Source organism: Sebastes umbrosus, chromosome 22 (assembly GCF_015220745.1).
Source record: "Sebastes umbrosus isolate fSebUmb1 chromosome 22, fSebUmb1.pri, whole genome shotgun sequence".
NCBI classification, from domain to species: domain Eukaryota; kingdom Metazoa; phylum Chordata; class Actinopteri; order Perciformes; family Sebastidae; genus Sebastes; species Sebastes umbrosus.
Genome location: NC_051290.1, coordinates 24,289,558 through 24,311,675, shown reverse-complemented (window position 1 = coordinate 24,311,675; position 22,118 = coordinate 24,289,558). Strand labels below are relative to the sequence as shown.

Below are 22,118 nucleotides of genomic sequence, written 5' to 3'. Positions count from 1 at the left end.
AAATACATGAATAAATGAAAGGGAAATTTAAACACAATAGTTAATAAATAAGGGAATTAATACAAAGATAAATCAATAAAGAAGCAAATTAAAACAGAAATATCAATTTATGTCACATTTTATCAATGAATTAATGGCTACATTAATTTTTAATATTAATATGCTACATTTAATGACATATTTATTTATTTATTCATGTATTTTTTTTATTTCGGCAGGTTCCGTCCTCCATAGTTATGGGGTGTACAGCAACTATTGTTCAACAATCTCAGTGAGAATGACAATGATAATTCACTGGTAGGTCAATATCGACGTCACAAGAACAAAAAAAGGAAACAAAAAAGTATATTTTAAATTTTAATAGTAAAAAAACACAGGACAACGTTTTTGTTCACCATTTATTGTCTATAGTTACATGCATACTTGCTTACAGTTGGTTTTAGTGTACAATACACCGTTTTATTTTGTTTCATTGTCTATGTTATATTACCCCAAATGTATTTTTACTTTACAGGCTGCCTTGCCAAAAGTCTATACAACATGATTAGTTTCTCACATTTTCAACACATAATGAAGTCTTCTCACCAGCCAACAGCCATAGATACACACGGTTCATTTCAAATCTTTTGTGTCTCTGCTCAAAAATATAACACTTTGATGTATTTTGTCTCCCAGATTAGGTAACTGAGGATGAGTATTTCCAATTTGGAAGTCTTGACAGGTGTTTTACCAGCATATCCAACAAGATGGAGAGTGTCAGAAGGTTTCAGTCACAGCTTTATATTCTAGGATGCGGAGAAACTATGAAGTGCTTGGATCCCAACAATGCTGGCTACCTTCAGGACTGAGTATCTATGGCTCTTTGACATTATCTTCTGGTTCAATTTGGCTCAGGTCTTTGTGCTTTTTTTGCGTCAATAATAACATCCATAAATGCTATACCAAACCATCAGGGAGAACAACCATCGACAAGCCATCCATCCATCCATCCATCCATCCATCAATCCATCATCCAGTCTTTTATCCATTATTCTGCAGTGTTCTTCAACAGAGTGTGTGGTATTTATATACAACGACAAAAGGACTACTTTTGAGCCATATCCCTTAGTCTCAGAATATCTAACAGACCTGCTCTCTGCCTGGTTTAGGTTGCAGTAAACACTGACAACGTTTCCATACACACTAATATTACACTGTTATTCTGAATATGACAATATTCTGAATTTGATATGGATCATGTAAACAGTATATTCCGTTTGGATATTCTGAATTAGGCATTATTCCAAATGGAGCATTTTATGGCCGGCTCCTCGGAGCCCCTACTTCCAGCGCCTCATCTGACTCAAAAAACATTCATCGGCTCCTTTATTCCTCTTTACAAAAACACACATAATGTTTTAAGAAATTAGCCTAGCAATGTGTATGGGAACGGACAAAAAAGGTAACCCTTAAAATGTATTATTGTGGCGCCAGAAGGTGCGGTGAAAATGTTGGGCTTATATTAATATTATGTTAAAGCAAAAACAGGAACAAGTCCGCCACCAGTTAGACTAATCTGAATATGCACGGCTGCATGGAAACGGGAATATTAGTGGAATATTCATTTTCATTAGCCATGTAAACAGCTTAGTAGGAATATTGTCTTTTTCAGAATAAGTGCAAAAAATTTAATATTTTGTGCATGTAAACATAGTCAATGATTTGGCGATTTAAAGGTCAAAAGACATCTAGATGTTCACGTTCAAATTGGACCAAACTTGGTTGAAAAACTGATATTTTATAGACCTCATGGTTACATATAACTTGTTTCAACAGCATTTCTGTGCCTATCCACCTTATTCTCAGGGGTGTTACTGTAGAAATGATTATGTCCGTAACTTCCGGTGAGGTAGCGGAAGTAGCAGTAAGCTAGTTAGTCCCATAGGCTAACCATAGTGGCTAACCACCAACGGCGCTTCTTTGGAAAGGAATTCACCTTCATTTTACAAAATCCTGCTTTATTTTTAACAGATTAACTAACGGTACATTGGCATTTTCTAAAATGTCATTGCAGAGCTGTGGTACGGTGTTCCGTACACTTTACGCCCGTTAGCGCCACACCAGGCAGCACTCCTCTGTTGTTAAGAGCCACACAAGCTTGTTTGTGTCTCATTCTCCGGGGGAATATCCATTAGACAGTCTACACTTTGACTGATGTCTTTTGGACCAAGAGTTTTTGAGAAAAGTGGGGAAAAGTAATATAACGCCTCCGCCTGTGTAGGAAGATCATTAAGCTTAACGGTGTTCAGTACAGAGCGCATAACATGATTTCAACGGCGATTAATTCAAATTTTAAATGTCAAAATATTCAGTTGATGTAATAAACGTTAACTTGATTTATGTTTTATTACACAACGCTGCTGCAACATCAATATTGGACGCAGGATTACGTGCAAACAGTGTCTGTGTTGACAGAGTTGCTGCTGCAGTGTCAAGCAGTCAGTGAGCACCATTGATGTTAAAAATGACCATTTTGAAGCATTTATTCAACAAAGGGTAATATATTTAACAATGTGTGATAGCAGAATAATCATTTCACAGTACTGTGAGAAGCATAAATTAAGTTGAAATGTACACCTTCCGGGTGCTGTGGGCGCACGGTGCGCACCTCACAGACTGACTGAAATCTCACAGGAACTAAAGGTGGAGGTGTCTTGCTTTGTCGGGAATGAAAGAGGTGGAACTGAGGATGACATGCATATAAATGTTATGCACGATCTGGAAGTATTTATTCAGCGATCGGCGGAAAAATGTCATCTGTACAGAACATGGTTAGTGTACAGAATATAGTTAGTGTACGTTAGTTGGGCTATAAAAGCCGCGGAGAAGAGACGTCGGGTCTTTTAAAGGACTGATAGCACGGCCAGGAGGACATCAGGTATGATGTCATGTGTAGGGAGGACACAGCATTGTAGCGTTGCTTTAATGACAGACAGTTACTTTCACTATTTTCTGTACAGTTTAAAATGTAAGGCAGTTTATGGCACAGAGTGCAGGGCAGCATTAGACTACAGATAGTTTAAGTATGGTTATCTGTGTGTAAAAAACTAAACCTTGTTACTGTGGAAGTCCTGATCTGCCTCAGAGCTTTTCAGATTGTTCATCACTTCACTGTCTGAAGCAACGGAGTCAATAACGTAGCTAGATATGCTAGTGTAGGTTATCTGAGGCCACTCCTTCAGGTCATCCTCCATCCCTCCATAGTAGAAGGCAGAGCTATGATCACATGATCCCATTTGAGCTGTAATAGGTGGTGATCAAATGTTTTACTAGATTCATTAATACAATCGCTCTAGGAGAGACGATGAGCGTAGCGTTACCATGGAAAACAATTCAGTGACACGACGCGCCGGAAGTTACGGACATAATTCACGCAAGGCATCGTGGGGGCTAGGAATAAGGTGGATATATCAAAGTGAGGCAGGTTGTAACTACACATTGAAATGTAGTTTTGGAGATTAAGTGATACAATTCACTTTATAATCAAGCTTTTTAGAAGGATTGAGTTCCCACAATCATCTTCACAAGGAGATTAAATGACCTCCAGTTAATATCAGTGGACAAACTGCCAATATGAAACATATCGGTGAAAATCTTTCACATTAAAAAGGAGGCAACTGTGTCTCGTAGTGCCATTCAACCAAGGCAAAATGTACGCCATGGTGCTACCAAATTGATGAGTAGCGCTACACTTCCCAGGATGCTTTGCTGCCAATTTGTGGCACCAACACTTTAAACTTTAAAATCTTCAAAAATCAATGTTGCTCTGGATAGAACATTTAGACTAAGAGATTTAGTATTAAGACATGGGTAAATGTAGCATTAAATGCTGTTAGAATCCGTTTTTAATGGGATATTTAGGCGGTGCTTTGGCTCGTTTTAGATTAAGAGCAGGTGTATCTGGTAAAAATACAAATTAAATTGGAATCATCCTTTAACTGGCTTTTCTGACACAAGTTAAACAATTTGATCTGGTAGCTCCATCCTGGCCTTGAGTAGAAAACCCTAAAATAAACCAAAATGAACAACTCACCGCAGCACATTTGAAAAAGAAAAATCACATTATAAAAACACTACAGTCCAATCAGCTCATACTGAGGATTAGGAAAAGAGATAGATAATATACTGTATATTACTGTTGCAAGTCTCTTACATGTATGTATTTATAGTCCGGGGGCTGCGTTCACAAAGCCTCCACGGACAGCAGTGCTGGTCCAGGGTCGCTGACACGAAGGAGCGGACGTGACCTTTGACCCTGGCTCAGGATGACAAACTTTGTAAGTGCAGCTCTGGTGGAAGTGTGGAAGCGTTTATATAAGACCAATACCACAGCACACAGTCACTGGCTGAAATGTTAGGCTGAAATGTTATGAATGACTACAAAAGACCACAAATTTAAAAATAATGGCATAAGCCCGCTCGCTCTCTTTATTGTTCAATGCTGTGATACGGAGGCTGAATGATGACTCAACAAAGCTGGTGGCGCTCGTTTTCCCCAACCAGCGTAAACGTGGGCGGGTGGCCTCTGTCATCACAGTTCAATTTATTACTCAATGGGAGAACTACTGTATCTCACTATGTTAAAGGTATGAGTTCACGGACTACACTGACTTTATGGGAGTTTGGCCTTTTAATCGTTTTTAACAAAAACATTACAAGAGATCCAGCATCACATTTCTCTACCTGTGCATGTCCACTTATTATAACGTCAGGTCACAAGGACTTTTTAAACTAAATCTTACATTTCTTTTAAAGATTTTAAAATATTACACTTGAGCATTTTGAATGCTACTTGTAACTGTTTTATCTTTATATATATATTTCTTAATAATATGTTTCCTTGAGCACAGGTCTCTGTTGACAATGATCTCAATGAGACTGCCTGTTTAAATAAAGGAATAAATTAAGACATTAAAGACACAAACAATATTGTAAACAGACGCATTGCTAATCAAAATTGTAAACACAAGATTGGAAATTGCCTTAATTGATTTCTATGATATGTATTTTATGAAACAGACTAAGAAAAGACAACAATTACACCTCGATTATTAATGTTTTCTAATGCAGTCTAAGGTTTATTTACATAACAAGTCCTCTGAATTATAATCAGTTGAGAAACACGCACATTTTTGATTTTTCATCAAAGTAAACGTGGTCAAAAAATACAGATTGGACCTTTAAGCAGCTGTGGAGAATATTATACAAAATATGAAGATTTCAACAAACCAAACTTGGTATTGGTTTTTATTCTGTGTCTAATTGTAAATTAATTTCTGGAAAAAAGAATCTAAATCATTAAGTCTGTCATAAATTAAAACATAAAACTTCAGCTTTTTAAAAGGAAATTAAAGACCTATCTTTTTAATCTGGCTTTTAATTTGGAGTAATGTTATGGCCTTAGTTTTTAAGTTTTAATGATTGTATTTTTTACCCATAGTGTTTATTTTATTTCATCTTATTGACATTTATTTTCAAAATTGTATTGTTTTATTGTTAGGGTTTTAGTTTTTCAGTCTTACAAAATCGATCTATTGTTGTCTATTTCTGTTGTTACTTTGGGCTTCATGTTTGTATGAAAAGGTGCTATATAAATACATAAAGTTGAGTTGAGTTGTTTATCCAGGAGGTCTACTAACTCTACAAAGTCTTAAGTAGCTCCAAAGACTGGTTTTCATCCCTGATTTGATTGATATTTGAACAAAACTCTGCAGGACATTAAAACCAAGCTAGGTAATGATGCTCTGGCTACATGCTATATGTTCAACTGTTAGCATGCACACCAGCCACAGTTCATTACACAAAGAGGAGTTTGGTGCTGATTCTCATGTTGGTTAATAAGGTGACCAAACTCTCACAATGACAGTGTAGTCTCTTAAGGAGAGTGCACATCTTTCGTAAATGGATTTTTTCCCTGATTTTCCTGACTTGTTTTTATAAATTCTCTCTCAACATTTGGCAGATAAGTTCAGATTGCACTGTAATGACTTGTTCTTGTGCTATACCATGTGCTTTGTAAACACATTATCCCCCGTACTCACTGGGGGCCCACCTGACTACGGCTATTACAGGTTCTCAACCTGCAATATTAATAAGAATTATCACTCAAATATGTCGGGAGGGTTTGTTTTTCACAGCTGAGTGTTAGTGGTTAGAAATGAGCTGACGGGGGGAGGGTGCTGAAATGGTGTGTGTTGATCATACACCCTGGGTGGATAGACGCACAAACCTCTAGGGTTTCAGTTCAAGAATAGGCGTTGTCAGGGGCAACCGAGCAAGCTGAAATGATCAACTTGTTGCTGTAGAAGTGCTCAATGTTCAGAGAGGCTGCATGTGTGTGGATGTATGTATGACTGAATTTAACTGTTAGAATGTGAACATTCACCAAATCCCTTCACTTCCACCTCAGTGTCTCAAGGTCCCCCCCCCCTACTCCCACCGTGCCCTCGTCTCACTCTATTTGAAAATGTTTAATCTGACCACTCGTTCTCATCGAGCTCGGAGTCGTCGTCGGACTCGCTGTACTCCACGGCGATGCGGCGCGACAGGATGGTGGCCACGTCGTTGCCGACGGGCTCCCTCTTGGCCTCCTGCTCCCGCTGCTCCTGCACCTTCCTCAGCTGGATACCTGGAGGGGATGAAGGGGGGGGGGGGGGGGGGGGGGGGGGGGGGGGAGGTATGGGGGGAGGGAGGGAGATAGGGAGTGAGCAGGGGAGTGACTCGAAGTTCTGGGGTCCATGGCAACAGCTCAACAACGGTGGTCAGGTGTTATGTGTCATCAGAGCGGTGTTTCTGGGTTTCTTATGAACCGTCACGTGACTGATAAATCACCATAGATACCAACTATACAAAACAATATATGTTCAATTAATAAATATAGACTCGTGGATACCCATAGAACCAGATTCACATATCTGGAGGTCAGAGGTCAAGGAACCCCTTTGAAGATGGACATGACTGTTTTTCCTCGCCTCGTTTGGAGCGTTATTTAACCTCCTTATCGACAAGCTGCTATGACAGTTTGTACCGATGGATTCCTGAGCTTTTCTATCTTCACTCTAGCTTTAAAATTGAGCCCGCTACAAGTTAAAAAACTCAAATTGCGTTAATGCAATTAAGAAATTAGTGGCGTTAAAACAAATTTGCGTTAACATGTTATCACGTTAACTTTGACAGCCCTAGTTACTTCATTAATTCTTTTATTACTGCATTCATTTGACTTAAAGGTCCCATATTATGGTAATTTTCAGGTTCATACATTTACATTATTTTCCTCATACTGTTTGCCTGAATGTACCTGTATTCATCCTCCGTCTCAAACACTCAGCTTTAGCGCATTTCAATGGAATTGCAACGGAATTGCGTTGCTAGGCAACAGCTTCGATCCATGTTTACTTCCTGTCAGCTGATGTCATTCACATACACTGCAACCAGAAATTACCTGGGACACATTTAGAATGTTTATGTTTAAAACTGTGTAATGGTCTACATATTGTGACATCACAAAATGACAGAAATCCTGACGGCTTGTTTTAAACGCACAATTTCCGAAAACGATTTGTGTGTATTCCTCCAAGGATTGAGCATTTGTTTCAATACTTTCACAGTATTTATACAGCACTTAAACCTGCTTTATAATAAAAAAAGACGAAGATCTCACTTTTTACAATATGGGACCTTTAAAGGGAAGTTAAATTCACCTTAAAGGTCCCATATTGTAAAAAGTAAGATTTTCATGCCTTTTATATTATAAAGCAGGTTTATGTGCTATATAAATACTGTGAAAGTATCGAAATGCTCAATCCTTGGAGGAATACACACAAATCACAAATCACACAAATGCTGTATAAATACTGTGAAAGTATTGAAACAAATGCTCAATCCTTGGAGGAATACACACAAATCGTTTTCAGAAATTGTGCGTTTGAAACAAGCCGTCAGGATTTCTGTCTATTTTTGATGTCACCAATATAGACCATTACACAGTTTTAAATGTGAACATTCTAAATGTGTCTCAGTTTATTTTCTGTTGCAATGTATGTGAATGACATCAGCTTACAGGAAGTAAACATGGAACCAAACTGTTGCTTAGTAGCGCAATTCTGTTGCAATTCCGTTGCAATTCCGTTGAAATGCACTAAAACGGAGCGTTTCAGACAGAGGGTGAATACAGGCATATTAATTCAGATAGTATGAGGAAAATAATGTTTTTCTTTACATTACGGCATGTAAACATGTTCTAGTAGAAACACAAAATACAAGTATGGATATATATAAAATTCACTTTTAACTCAGTAAAAACAAATTTCCATATTCAAAAACTTTGGTGTTAAAGTTGTGAAGGCTTTTGAGGGCAACCAATTTCATCACTGAATATATACCTTTATCATAATAAGAATGTAGACTTATAAAGAATATATTTAAATGTACAGTTTCAAATATGACAATGTGGTATAATCTAATATAATTTTGATCACTTAATTCTGTTATCCTACTATTCCTAAAATATTTTTGAGTAATAGGTAGTTCATAATTTAATTGTTTTCTTGTTCAAAATAATTATCTAAGTATTTAATACAAATAGTATTAAATATAAACGTAATATTGACCTATTTAAAACATACTTAATTACACTCTTACCTCTACGTATGGCGGCCAGCAGGTCGGAGCGCGCGTCGCTCATTGGGATCATCCCCAGCATGGTGGACTTCCTGGCGGAGGGCGCTGCATCCACAGCCGACTGTCCAACGGCAGCGTGCGGTGGTGGTGACAGATGAGGGTGGCCTGTGGGGGCTCCGGGCGGCGGAGGAGGAGGGGCGGCCGGGGGTGCACCCGAAGGAGGGTGGGAGGGGGAGGGCACGTAGTTGGCCGGGGGAGGAGGAGGGGAAGGGGAGTAGGGACGGGAGAGGGTGGAGGAGGTGGGGGGCACAGCGGAGGCGGAGGGCGGGGCTGTGGTGGAGTCGAAGGCGGTCTGGGCCGAGGGGATGGTTGGGGGAGGAGGAGGAGGGGCGGGAGGGATATAATACTCTGGGATGGTGGAGGGCTGGCCGCTGGAGGGGGAGAACAAAGTGTATATGATTAATATCATTTATAATAATAATAATAATAATAATAATACATTTTATTACTCTTTACATTTGAAACAAATCTCAAAGTGCTTCCAGGTAAAAGCATCAATATAAAAAAACTGATAAAAAGGTAACATCATAAAAATAAGAGCATAAAAGTAGCAACCAGCAAGGTTAGTTAAAAGTCATATTATGCTAAAAAGGAATGTTTGAAGTCCTTTTTTAAACCTGTCTGTAGTCTGTGGTGCCCTGAGATGGTCAGGGAGGGAGTTCCAGAGACGAGGGGCGGCGGAACAGAAAGCCTGATCACGCATGGTGCTGAGTTTAGTCCGTGGGGGGAGGAGGCGGTTTGAGTTTGTAGAGTGGAGGGATTGTGTTGAGGTTAGAGGGGTGATTTCAGCATCACTTAAGGTGAGTGTAGAACGGAGTTTGGCAATACTTCTGAGAAGATGAAAGGAGATCTTGCAGAGGTGTTTGATATGGGCTTCAAAGGTGAGTTGAGGGTCAGATCTTACACCAAGGTAGGTGACTGATGAGGAGAGGGGAATGTCGTGACCGGAGAAGGTAATGCTGGTTATGGCGGATGACTGGATCTGGTGTGGGGTGCCAGCAAAAATTGCTTCAGTTTTGGAAGTGTTCAGCTGGAGAAAGTTGTGTTTCATCCACACCTTTATCTCATACAGGCAGGTGATGAGTATTGATTGGGCAGATGAAGATGACGACAATGGCAAAGCTGTAGAGGAACGTGTGTCAGTTTTCATGTAGAGTTGCGTGTCATCAGCGTAGCAATGAAATGAGATATCATAGCGACTAATGACATGGCCAAGGGGGAGCATATATAGTATGAAAAGGATGGGGTCAGAGACTGACCCCTGGGGGACCCCGCAGGTGACATTGTGTGACCGGGACCTTGCACTTCCAATGGAAATGTATTCTGTTCTGTCGGTGAGGTAGGACTGAAACCAATTTAGGGCAGTGTCAGTGAGTCCAATGGTGTGATGTAACCGGTTGAGGAGTATGCCATGGTCAACAGTGCCTAAAGCAGCAGACAAATCCAGAAGAATGAGGAGGGAAGGTGAGCCAGCATCAGCTGCTATCCGTAGGTCGTTTGTGACTCTAACCAGAGCTGTTTCTGTGCTGAGGGCAGAGCAGAAACCAGACTGAAACTTTTCAAAAAGGTTGTTGTATTTGAGGTGGTCCTGGAGGTGGGCGACAACTACTTTTTCCAATACTTTGGAGAGGAATGGGAGATTGGAAATGGGCCTGCAATTCTCAAAAACTTCTGGATCAACGGTGGGTTTTTTGAGAAGTGGTCTGATTATGGCAGTTTTAAGGGCAGATGGAACATAGCCAGCCTGGAAGGAGTGGTTTATTACAGTGGTGATCAGGGGACTTATGGGAGAGATGTTTGCTTTCACCAGGGCTGTAGGAAAGGGGTCGAGGGCACTGGTAGAGGGTTTCATCCTCCTGATGATATCCTCAACCTCTTACTGTGAGATTTCTGGGAAGCAGTTAAGAGGCTGGGAGATCTCAAACTGTGTGTAGGCAGTCGGGACAGGTAGGGTGGAGGAACCAGAGAGGACAGGTAGGGTGGAGGAACCAGAGAGGACAGGTAGGGTGGAGGAACCAGAGAGGACAGAACGGATTGAGTAAATTTTTGTTTTGAAGAAGGCCATGATTATTACAGTGCTCTTCTTTAGTTTCTGTGAGTGAGGGAGTTTGTGGTTTAAGAAGATGATTGATAGTGGAAGACAGCTGCTTAGAATTTCCAGGACTGTTTTTGATGATGTTTGAGTAGAACTGTGGCCGTACCTCTCTAAGGGACTTTGAGTAGGCCTTTTGGTGCTCCCGAAGGCTAGCTTGTGAACAGTGAGACCTCAAGCTTTGTAATGCCGCTCGAAGGGTACGCCCAGCTGCCTTCATTTTCCGTAGCTGGCTGGTGAACAAGGGGGCTGAGCGGGAGAAGGTGACTGTTCTAGTTTTGATGATCCAGAGAGCTGCTCAGGGTGTTATTGTAAAAATCCACAGAGTCATTGGCTGATGAAAAGTTTGCAGAAAGGAGATGCTGGAGGTCGGCTGTCATGGTTTCTGGGTTGATGTTTTTCAATTTTCTAAAGCAGATTTGTCGTTTGGGCTTGATGAGGGGGGACAGAAAGGACATCTCCATGGAGATGGTTGGACACACCCAGAGCGTACACAAGAAGATTGCAGAGAGGAGCAGAGGCAGTGATGACTAGATCAAGAGTGTCCCCCTGGTGTGGGTGGGGACATCGACAAGTTGTCTGAGATCTAAACAGTACAGTAATCGGAGAAATTCAGCTGCAAAACGGCAGGAGGGGGAGGTGACATGGATGTCCAAATCTCCAAATACTAGAATATTGGCAGAGGTTGTATAAAATGCTGAGAAAAGGTTATACATCCCAGAAATGAAGGACGGGTTTGGTTTGGGTGGCCAGTAGATGAGAAGTGTCTTCATGGGGGAAGGGGGCTTACATTTAAATGCCAGGCATTCAAAAGAAGACCACTCAGGCAGGGGCAGAGGGGACAAATCCAAATCACTGCGGTAGATGACAGACAGACGGCCACCATGACCCGTGCTGCAGGCTTTCTGGAGGTAACAGCAGGGGGACAGGTCTCATTCAGAACAGAAGAAACATCTGGTTGATGCCAGGGTTCCGTAAGGCACAGCACGTCTACACACTTATCCAGAATGTGGTCATGTATGAGGCCAGATTTGTTTGTGAGGGATTGAGCATTAAACAGTTCAATTTTAATCTTAGATGGAGCAATGACTCTCTTTATTGGCCGAAGTATACTGAAATCCACTCCACGTTTTCTATCCCGCTCAGTGAGTAGCGTTGTCATGGAAACTCCAGTGTTACTAGTCCGAAGAGCGACAGTGCTCTGATGACGTGTCTGAGATGCAACGGCGTGCACGTCAGACCAGAGGAATGGGATGGCATGATCAGACCGATCAGACCGGGAACAAACAGCTTCTGTGAATGTAACGGGGCCGGCAAAGGAGACCAAGTTGTTTAATGACTGATATGCATGATAGAGTGGTTTAGTTGTTGAATTTCATCAGTTGGATGAAGGAATAATTCAACATCATGCCAGTCATGGAGAGTAGCCTGTTGTTAACCGTTAGTCATGGACGTGATGCACCAAGGAAAGCCATCAAACATAGAGAGTGTTCAAATCAACAACGGCTTTGGATTTATACCTCACGGTGGCAACGATGAACAGATACGGGAGTATCCGAGCGATGGTATACTGACAACAGCAGGTAGGTAGACAGTCGTCAGAGTCGATAGAAATGCTAGCTAGTCTGGGTTTTAATCTGTAGTGAGCAGTGTAAAGGCCCAGAAACACCAAACCGACATCAGAGGACTAGCAGCGATGGAGGCCGACCATTGTGCTGCCTCACGTCACCTTTGTCTTGGCCAAAAAGTTGTACTCGAACACACCGCAAAGACGACAGCCGACAGCCAACTACCACGTACGTTCTGCGCCTGTGTGAGAGGAAACAACTCTCCACACCAGCAGGCGGCGGTAGTCTGTATTCATCATTCAAAAAGGGAAACAGGAAGACCGAAGGCGGTGGATATACAAGCCGTTGTTATGATACGTACATGAAACAAAGCGGTGTCTGCCGACCATTTTCACACCACTCTCACTCACCACTTAGCTTCATTCCAGATGTTCATGTCACTGTGAAAATATCCGTGTGTTGGAACGACCAGATGAGATGAAGATGAAAAATGAGAAGAGCCTTCTGTGTTTTTCTTTACTCGTTGGCTTGCTTTCCTCACTTCTGTTTCTCTTCTCGTGCACTGATTCGTTTAAGCTGAACAGCCAATCAGATTGATTTCTCTCACCGACAGGATCCGCGACCGATTCAACATGCTGAATCGGCCGGAAAGCCTCCGACACGGGCACACTAGAGCTGACGGTGAAGGACACACCGCCAAAACTAGGCCGACGACCCCAAACTGTCCGACGGCCGACAGTCGGCTTGGTGTGTCAGGGCCTTAAAAATATCAAGCTATGGCTTTAGACACACAGAGCCAGTCTAGTCATTTCATTTCTATTCTGTTCACTGTTGATGTGTCTGTTCTTGCAAAGCAGCAAGCCAAGTTTATAAAGAAATGAAGTGAAGACTTCACATCAGTGGTTTGTATGAATGTCAGGTCTGGGAGAAGTCATGACGAGACATTTTGAAAAGGTGAGATGATTCCATTTTAACATTCAAAGCAGCAGTTGGTTGGCATTAGCTCGGCCTTTATAGTTTAAACATCATGTTTCACTTATTCACTTAGTTATCAGACCGGGAAAAGGCAATAGCTACAGTTTGAGACAGGGTAATATGATCTGCACTGTTGCTGAGCTCCATTACACCAGCACCAATCTACACCTTCATAGACTAAGATTAAAAGTTATTAGCCACAGAAATAGAGCTGCATTGATTAGCCGACTCATCGATTAGTCAATAGACAGAAAAATAATTGCCAACTATTTTGTTAATCTATTAATCGTTAAAGTAATTTGTCTTGCAAAAATGACAGAAAATGCTGTTTCCAGCCTCTTAAACACTTATTTTATAAGTATTATAGTATTTTATAGTTTTATATCATATCAAAGTGAATATATTTGGCTTTTGGACTGACAAAACAAGATATTTAAAGACTTGGACTTGGACTTTAAGAAACTGGGATGGAAATGTTTCACTATTTTCTGACACTTTATAGACCAAACAATTAATCCAGAAAATAATCGGTAGATTAATGAATAATGAAAATAATGGTTAGCTGCAGCCCTACACAGAAATAACATTTAAGAAAAGTGAAACTAACACAAATACTGAGATAGTGATGAAAACCTGAAATACTGTTTGACATTGAGTTATTTTGACATTTTAGGTTCATCTTTTAATAATGCCACAACATTGAAACATTGGCTGTTCCTATGTTCATTCAAAGGCAAATTTGACCCAGAATCAACACAAAACATGTGTATTGGTAGTAGATAGTAAGACTTGTGCACAAATAACTAAACAGACAAATACATTCACATTACCATGAAATAAAACCTACCCGTGCCCGGCCCGATATTCCTTCACCGACTGCTGCCTCGGCCCGTTAACCATCGGATCTCCACCAGCCTGGACCCCGTGTCCTGATGGGGCTCTGCCCAGGGAGGCCGCATGTCGCCCTGCTGGTGCGGGGCCTCCGGCTCCCGGGGCCTGGTTGGGTGGCCTGAGGACCCGATCCAGTGACTGAGTCTGGGCCCCGGCGCTGAGGTGGTCCCTGGAGTGGTCGGTGGGGTGGACGGCGCTCGGGGCCTGGGTGGAGGGGTGGTTGGGGCTGGCTGGGTAAGAGTCGGACGCCATTGACCTGTTGGAGGGAACGTGAGCGGGTGGTTGGTTAAAATGTTTTTAACACGTTATAATAAAGGTTGCTCTCCTTGGTTACTATAGTAACAGTCTTTATGCTTTCCACTATTTCGTTACATTCTTCATTTATTATTTTGGTAATTTAAGATAAGATTAGATATTCCTTTATTAGTGCCACACTGGGGACATTTGCAGAGTACAGCAGCAAAGGGGATAGTGCAGAAACAGGAAGCAGCAGTAGAAACAAAAAGCAAGATACAACACAGTAAAACAATAAGCAAAACAAAAGTGAAACAAAATATGAACAATTTAAATAGAAAGAAATATAAAAATAGGAACAATATATACAGTATTGATTATTAACAAAATTGCACAAGTGTGAAATGAAATTCCACCTGAAAATATTGCACAGTATGAATTACACCTGAGTAGTATTGATATTGCACAGTCGGTGTACAGTAAAGTGCACTTATTGTCTGGTGTGTATGTGTATGTGGTCTACTGGGAGCAGTGCTGGTTGTGGTCTACTGGGAGTAGTGCTGGTTGTGGTCTACTGGGAGCAGTGCTGGTTGTGGTCTACTGGGAGCAGTGCTGGTTGTAGTCTATTGGGAGCAGTGCTGGTTGTGGTCTACTGGGAGCAGTGCTGGTTGTGGTCTACTGGGAGTAGTGCTGGTTGAGGTCTACTGGGAGCAGTGCTGGTTGTGGTCTACTGGGAGTAGTGCTGGTTGTGGTCTACTGGGAGCAGTGCTGGTTGTGGTCTACTGGGAGCAGTGCTGGTTGTAGTCTATTGGGAGCAGTGCTGGTTGTGGTCTACTGGGAGCAGTGCTGGTTGTGGTCTACTGGGAGTAGTGCTGGTTGAGGTCTACTGGGAGCAGTGCTGGTTGTGGTCTACTGGGAGCAGTGCTGGTTGTAGTCTATTGGGAGCAGTGCTGGTTGTAGTCTACTGGGAGCAGTGCTGGTTGTAGTCTATTGGGAGCAGTGCTGGTTGTGGTCTACTGGGAGCAGTGCTGGTTGTGGTCTACTGGGAGCAGTGCTGGTTGTGGTCTACAGGGAGCAGTGCTGGTTGTGGTCTACAGGGAGCAGTGCTGGTTGAGGTCTACAGGGAGCAGTGCTGGTTTTTGGTCTACAGGGAGCAGTGCTGGTTGAGGTCTACTGGGAGCAGTGCTGGTTGAGGTCTACTGGGAGCAGTGCTGGTTGTGGAGTCTGACAGCTGCAGGAAGGAAGGACCTGCGATGGCGCTCCTTCACACACTTCGGGTGGAGCAGCCTGTCACTGAAGGAGCTCTCCAGAGCTGAGATGGTGTCCTGTATGGTGTGGGATTCGTTCTCCATCATGGATGACAGCTTAGCCATCATCCTCCTCTCTCCCACCACCTCCACTGGGTCCAGGGGGCATCCCAGGACAGAGCTGGCCTTCCTGATCACTCTGTCTCGTCTCTTCCTGTCTGCAGCCGAGATGCTGCTGCCCCAGCAGACCACTCCATAAAAAATGGCTGATGCCACCAGCGTGTCATAGAAGGCCTTCATGAGAGCCCCCTGCCCTCCAAAAGACCTCAGTCTCCTGAGCAGGTAGAGTCTGCTCTGGCCTTTCCTGTAAAGTGCAGTTGAATTGACAGTCCCGTCCAGTCTAGTTTATTGTTCAGGTGAATACTCAGGTACTTGTAAGATGTCACCATCTCAATGTCCATTCCCTGGATGTTCACCGGTGTCGGGGGGGAGTGTGTGCGTCTGCAGACTTCCACCACCAGCTCTTTTGTTTCCCCCGTGTTGAGCTGGAGGCGGTTCCACTGGCACTAGTCCACAAAGTCGTGAGTGAGTTCTCTGTACTCCCTGTCGTCCCCATCTGTGATGAGGCCAACTATTGCAGAGTGGTCAGAGAACTTGTGCAGGTGACAGGTAGGTGAGTTGTGGGTGGAGTCTGCAGTGTAGAGGGTGAAGAGGAACGAAGCCAGGACCGTTCCCTGTGGGGCCCCCGTACTGCAGACCACCATGTCGGACACACAGTCCCGTGTCCTCACATACTGTGGACGGTTGGTGAGGTAGTCCAGTATCCAGGATGTGAGGTGAGGGTCCACTCCTGTGTTCTCCAGCTTGTCCCCCAGAAGTGCAGGCTGTATGGTGTTGAAAGCACTGGAGAAATCAAAGAACAGGATTCTCACAGTGCTCCCAGGCTTCTCCAGGTGAGAGGGAGCTCGGTGTTGGAGGAAGATGAGCAGGGGCAGTGTACTGGGGTTGAAGTTGAGGGGGGTTGCAGCAGTGAGGACTGGGCTGGGGGGGGGTGTCCCACAGCCTGGGAGTCCGGTTTCTTATGGCCAGAGATGGTTTTCAGGCCTCTCCAGACTCCGCTGATGTTGTTCTGCTGCAGCTGTTCCTCCGTCTTCCTCCTGTAGCTGTTTTACCCCTCCCTGATCTTCCTCCTCAGCTCCTTTTGCACAGTCTTCAGTTCCTCCTTGTTTCCTGACTTAAAGGCCCTCTTCTTGTCCTTGAGGAGAGCCTTTATATCAGGATTGATCCAGGGTTTATTGTTGGAAAAACACCTTCCAGTCCTGATGGGTACGGTGTTTTCCACACAAAAGTTGATATAGTCTGTGATGCAGTCAGTGAGACTGTCTATGTCCTCCCCATGAGAGTCACAAAGTTCCTTCCACACAGTAGTGTCTAAACAGTCCTTCAGAGCCTCATCAGCCTCGTCGGACCATCTCCTCACTGTGCGGGAGACAATTGGTTGTCTGTGTACCAGAGGCTTGTACTCAGGCAGTAGATGAACCAGGTTGTGGTCAGATTTTCCCAGGGGAGGGAGGGGTGATGAGGTGTATGCCTCCTTGGTGTTGGTATAAAATAAGTCCAGTGTTTTATTGTCTCTGGTGCAGCATGTGACATACTGTGTGAATGTGGGCAGAGTGGAGGATGGAGAGGCATGATTAAAGTACCCAGAGATAAGAAGGAGGGCCTGTGGGTGCTGTGTCTGCAGCCTGCTTGTGGCAGAGAGAAGGACATCACGGGCCATATCAGCGTTAGAAGAAAGGGGAATATACGCCCCTATCACGATAACATGCGAACATTCCCGCGGCAGATAGTAGGGCCTCATGCCAACGGCCAGCAGCTCAATGTCCTTGCTGCAGAGTTGTTCCTTAATAGTGATGTGCTCAGAGTTACATCATCTATCATTCACAAACACTGCCAGCCCACCTCCTTTCCTCTTACTGCTCTCCCTCGTCCTGTCCGCCCTAAAACTCCTTATTTATTCAACTGTATCCAAATAACACATGAATACAATCTGATAGTCTACAGTTAAAGAAAGAAACTGAAAGTGAACACAGAATTCTTATAAATTTGTGCATAATGGTAAAATGTAGAAACAAATGTAAAGTTGTGCATCATGGGTATTTACCCAGGTGATTTTATCACGAAGAAGAGCGTGCACCAATAGACTTGTGTCCCTTACAAGCTAAAAGATCAATAGCTACAGAATGGAATGTGAACAAACCAAGTATGAATCAAAATATGACAGATTTATCCGCATGTGTGTCTATGGAAAAACTGACATATATTACTAAAGGAAAGCTAGCAGGTTTTGAAAATAAATGGGGGAGCTTCATGGAGGTTTTAAAACAAAATATTGGTTATAATTAGGGCTGTGAAAGTTTATGTGACACGTTAACGCAAATTAGTTTTAACGCCACTAATTTCTTTAACGCATTAACGCAATCGATGTTTCGAAGGTTGTAGCGGAGTGAAGATACTGGTATCATGTGAAACTAGAATAAACCTGATGAATCCATCGGTACCAACCATGTCATACTAGCTTGTCATGGAGGAGGCTAAATAACGCTCCAAACCTGCGCTAAATGTTGGCGAGGAAAAATTGTCATGTCCATTTTCCAAGGGGTCCCTTGACTTCTGACCTCCAGATATATGAATGTAAATGGGTTCTATGGGTACCCACGAGTCTCCCCTTTACAGACATGCCCACTTTATGATAATCACATGCAGTTTGGGGCAAGTCATAGTCAAGTCAGCACACTGACACACTGACAGCTGTTGTTGCCTGTTGGGCTGCAGTTTGCCATGTTATGATTGGAGCATGTTGTTTATGCTAAATGCAGTACCTGTGAGGGTTTCTGGACAATATCTGTCATTGTTTTGTGTTGTTAATTGATTTACAATAATACATATATACATACATTTGCATAAAGCAGCATATTTGTCCACTCCCATGTTGATAAGAGGATTAAATACTTGACAAATCTCCCTTTAAGGTACATTTCATTTTTGCACTGCTTTTGATTTATATTCTTGCAATCTTACTTCCTGTTTTTTTTATTCCCTGCTGAATCCCTGTTTTGCTGCTGCAGTGATCCAATCCCCCCTCAAAGTCTGATCTAATCTTTTCTTACAACAATTGGGATGCGAAACTGTGAAACAAACACATCAACTATGAATGCATGTGCTCTTTTTACCTTCCCCAGAAGAGGGCAGCATAGAGCTGTAAACAATACAGTAGGCACGTTGGTACTGCCTCAATCTCCATCACAGGTATCACAGGTATCACAGGTATGTGCTTAAAGTGAGTGGTTCTGTAACAATACCTGCACATTATGTACTATTTATACTATACAGATACTATTTATAGTATACACATTGTATACAGATACTATTTATAGTATACACATAGTAAACAGATACCATTTATAGTATACACATAGTATACAGACACTATTTATAATATACAGATACTATTCATAGTATACAGACACTATTTATAGTATACAGATACTACTTATAGTATACAGATACTACTTATAGTATACAGATACTACTTATAGTATACAGATACTACTTATAGTATACAGATAGTATACAGATACTATTTATAGTATACGGATACTACTTATAGTATACAAATACTATTTATAGTATACATATGGTATACAGATACTATTGACAGTATACAGATACTATTAATAGTATACAGATACTACTTATAATATACAGATACTACTTATAGTATACAGATACTACTTATAGTAAACAGATACTATCTATAGTATACAGATACTATCTATAGTATACAGATACTATCTATAGTATCCAGATACTAGTTATAGTATACAGATACTAGTTATAGTATACAGATACTAGTTTCAGTATACAGATACTAGTTATAGTATACAGATACTAGTTATAGTATACAGATACTAGTTATAGTATACAGATACTAGTTATAGTATACAGATACTATTTATAGCATACAGATATTATTTAGCAGATACTATGTATAGTATACAGATACTAGTTATAGTATACAGATACTATTTAGCAGATACTATGTATAGTATACAGATACTATTTATAGTATACAGATACTAGTCATAGTATACAGATACTAGTCATAGTATACAGATACTAGTCATAGTATACAGATACTATTTATCGTATACAGATAATAGTTATCGTATACAGATACTAGTTATAGTATACAGATACTACTTATAGTATACAGATACTAGTTATAGTATACAGATACTACTTATAGTATACAGATACTATGTATAGCTTTTAAAGGCTAAAGGAGGAAAACAGTGAAAGACAGTTACATTTTTTATATCATCCCATTGTAGGAATCCTCACCCTCAAATATCAACCTTATTTAATCTGACCCATGTGTGATTGTCCCCTTGTGTGTGCACATGTTCCCAGTCAACCAGCTTGAGTGCGTGTGAAGGTGTTTGTTTACCTGCTATCAGGGGACAGGGAGCCCTCTGAGGACATGCCATGGTACGGGGACGGGGTGAGCCTGGCGTCTGGTCTGAACTCTTTGTCGTAGGCCAGGACGTTCCACTCTTGACGCCGGTTACGAGCCTTACGCACCTTCAGAGGTAAAAACAGCAGAAAGGTACCTAATGAATAATGTAAGGGATGGTGTTAAAGTTTTGACTGAAAGACGTACATGTGGTAGAAGCGTTGCTATAGTGCGACATGCTGCTTTATCACTTTAACATCCCCTCGCTATGGTCTGGAGAATTAGCACAGCTTTACCTCTCTAACACCCCATTAGGGACAATGTTAATAGGCACTTAAGAGTGTCTCGCTGTCTTTACTTTAATAAATTGCTTTAATATACTTTTATTGAAGATGGTGTTGGAGTGATTAAATGTTCTCCATACTGACAATGGTCTCTCTACTCTTCAGTTTGACTCATAAAAAGCTGAGTTCACTGAGTTCACTGTTGGCTCTCTTAATACCTGCATCATGTTTGCGCTTCACTCAATTCTGCAACGCATACTAGTACAATGATGCTGCGTGTATACACACAACTTATACAGTAATGTGAAGCACCAGTGTGTATAACAGCAGTCAATGAAATGATTATTTTCATCATTGATTAATCTGATGATTATTTTCTAGATTAATTGTTTGGTCTATAAAATGTCAGTAAATAGTGACAAATGTCCATCCCAGTTTCTCAAAGTCCAAAGTGATGTCCAAGTTGATGAAAAGTACTACTTATTATTACTAATAAAATTACTATTACGATTAGTCAACTATCCAAATAGTTGCCGAATATTTTTATGTTGAATCATTGCAGCTCTACACATAAGTAAGATTAGATATGGTACATGCCCAAATTAAACTTATTGAGCCTAAAAATGGGAGAAATGCAACTTTAAGACTTAAGATGGATGACAGAGACCATTCTGAAAATTCTGTCATTTAAAAACTCTTTCTTGAGTGATAAAAAAGTTAAATAAAGCCAGTCACTAAAAATTGCAAGAAACTTAAAGGGACTGTTTGTAAGAATCAGAAATTGGTTGTAACAGCGACACCTGTGGCCATTAAGTCAACGAAAGTCAGCGTCCTGTTGCTCGCGCTCGCCTGTGTGCACGCGCTACGTGAATGTGAGCGAGCATCCGTAAACACAGTGAGTAGACACACGTCAGCTAAAAGCACAATATCACTCTATATTTCAGCTGCTTGACCAGACGAAGGTCTCTCCATGAATCAATGCTGATCCTAGTGTTGGCTTTTCCTGCCTCAGCCTCCCGACCGCAGCCGGAGGGAACAGGGGAGACACCGGAGTTTTGGTCGGAGACGATAACGTTTCTCTCTGCGGAGCCCCGTCACTTCACAAGACACGGGAAACCTCTGTTGGTCTGGAGGAGCTGCAGCAGTTATTTCTGCACAAACGTCCACTGAACATTCACTAGATATTCTCAGAGCTACTAACTCTTCTGCAGTGTGGAGTGTGCGCGCATGCACGTGAGAGGTGGAGCGAGCTGTGAGTGAAGGCAGGCAGAGGAGCAGAGTACAGCGGAGACTCTGGTCCTGGAGACCAAAGCTACGGTCTCCCCCGCGTCCTCCGACCGCGGCCAACACTGTTTAACAGATGGGCTTCACCAGATACAACCAAGAGGTTTTGGTGCTTCCGTGTAGTTTGTGTTGGAGTCTGAGTCTGAACAGCGTAGCCATACGCGAACGCGCATGGGACACCGACCAGGATTGATTTATACGTGTAAGAAGTTACCAACAGTCCCTTTAAAGTTGGGGTCAGGATGTCATGCATGTTTGTAATAAATAAAAATAAGATTAAATTGCTTCAAAATATAATGTAAACATATA

At 42.0% G+C, this 22,118-nt stretch overlaps 1 protein-coding gene across 6 annotated transcripts in view; it reads right to left on the bottom strand.

Annotated features, from left to right (window-relative positions):
* Positions 1 to 384: 384 nt before the first annotated feature.
* Positions 385 to 22,118, bottom strand: part of zgc:109889 (uncharacterized protein LOC553542 homolog) — a 104,864-nt gene continuing 83,130 nt past the window's right edge. For all 6 annotated transcript variants that reach the window (XM_037758587.1, XM_037758585.1, XM_037758588.1 and 3 more), the window contains 4 exons: positions 20,236 to 20,369; positions 14,201 to 14,500; positions 8,680 to 9,089; positions 385 to 6,667 (listed from right to left, as the gene is read on the bottom strand). In XM_037758587.1, coding sequence (XP_037614515.1) covers positions 6,510 to 6,667; positions 8,680 to 9,089; positions 14,201 to 14,500; positions 20,236 to 20,369 — 1,002 coding nt within the window. In that variant the 3' untranslated portion in view covers positions 385 to 6,509. The remainder of the gene's footprint in view (positions 6,668 to 8,679; positions 9,090 to 14,200; positions 14,501 to 20,235; positions 20,370 to 22,118) is intronic.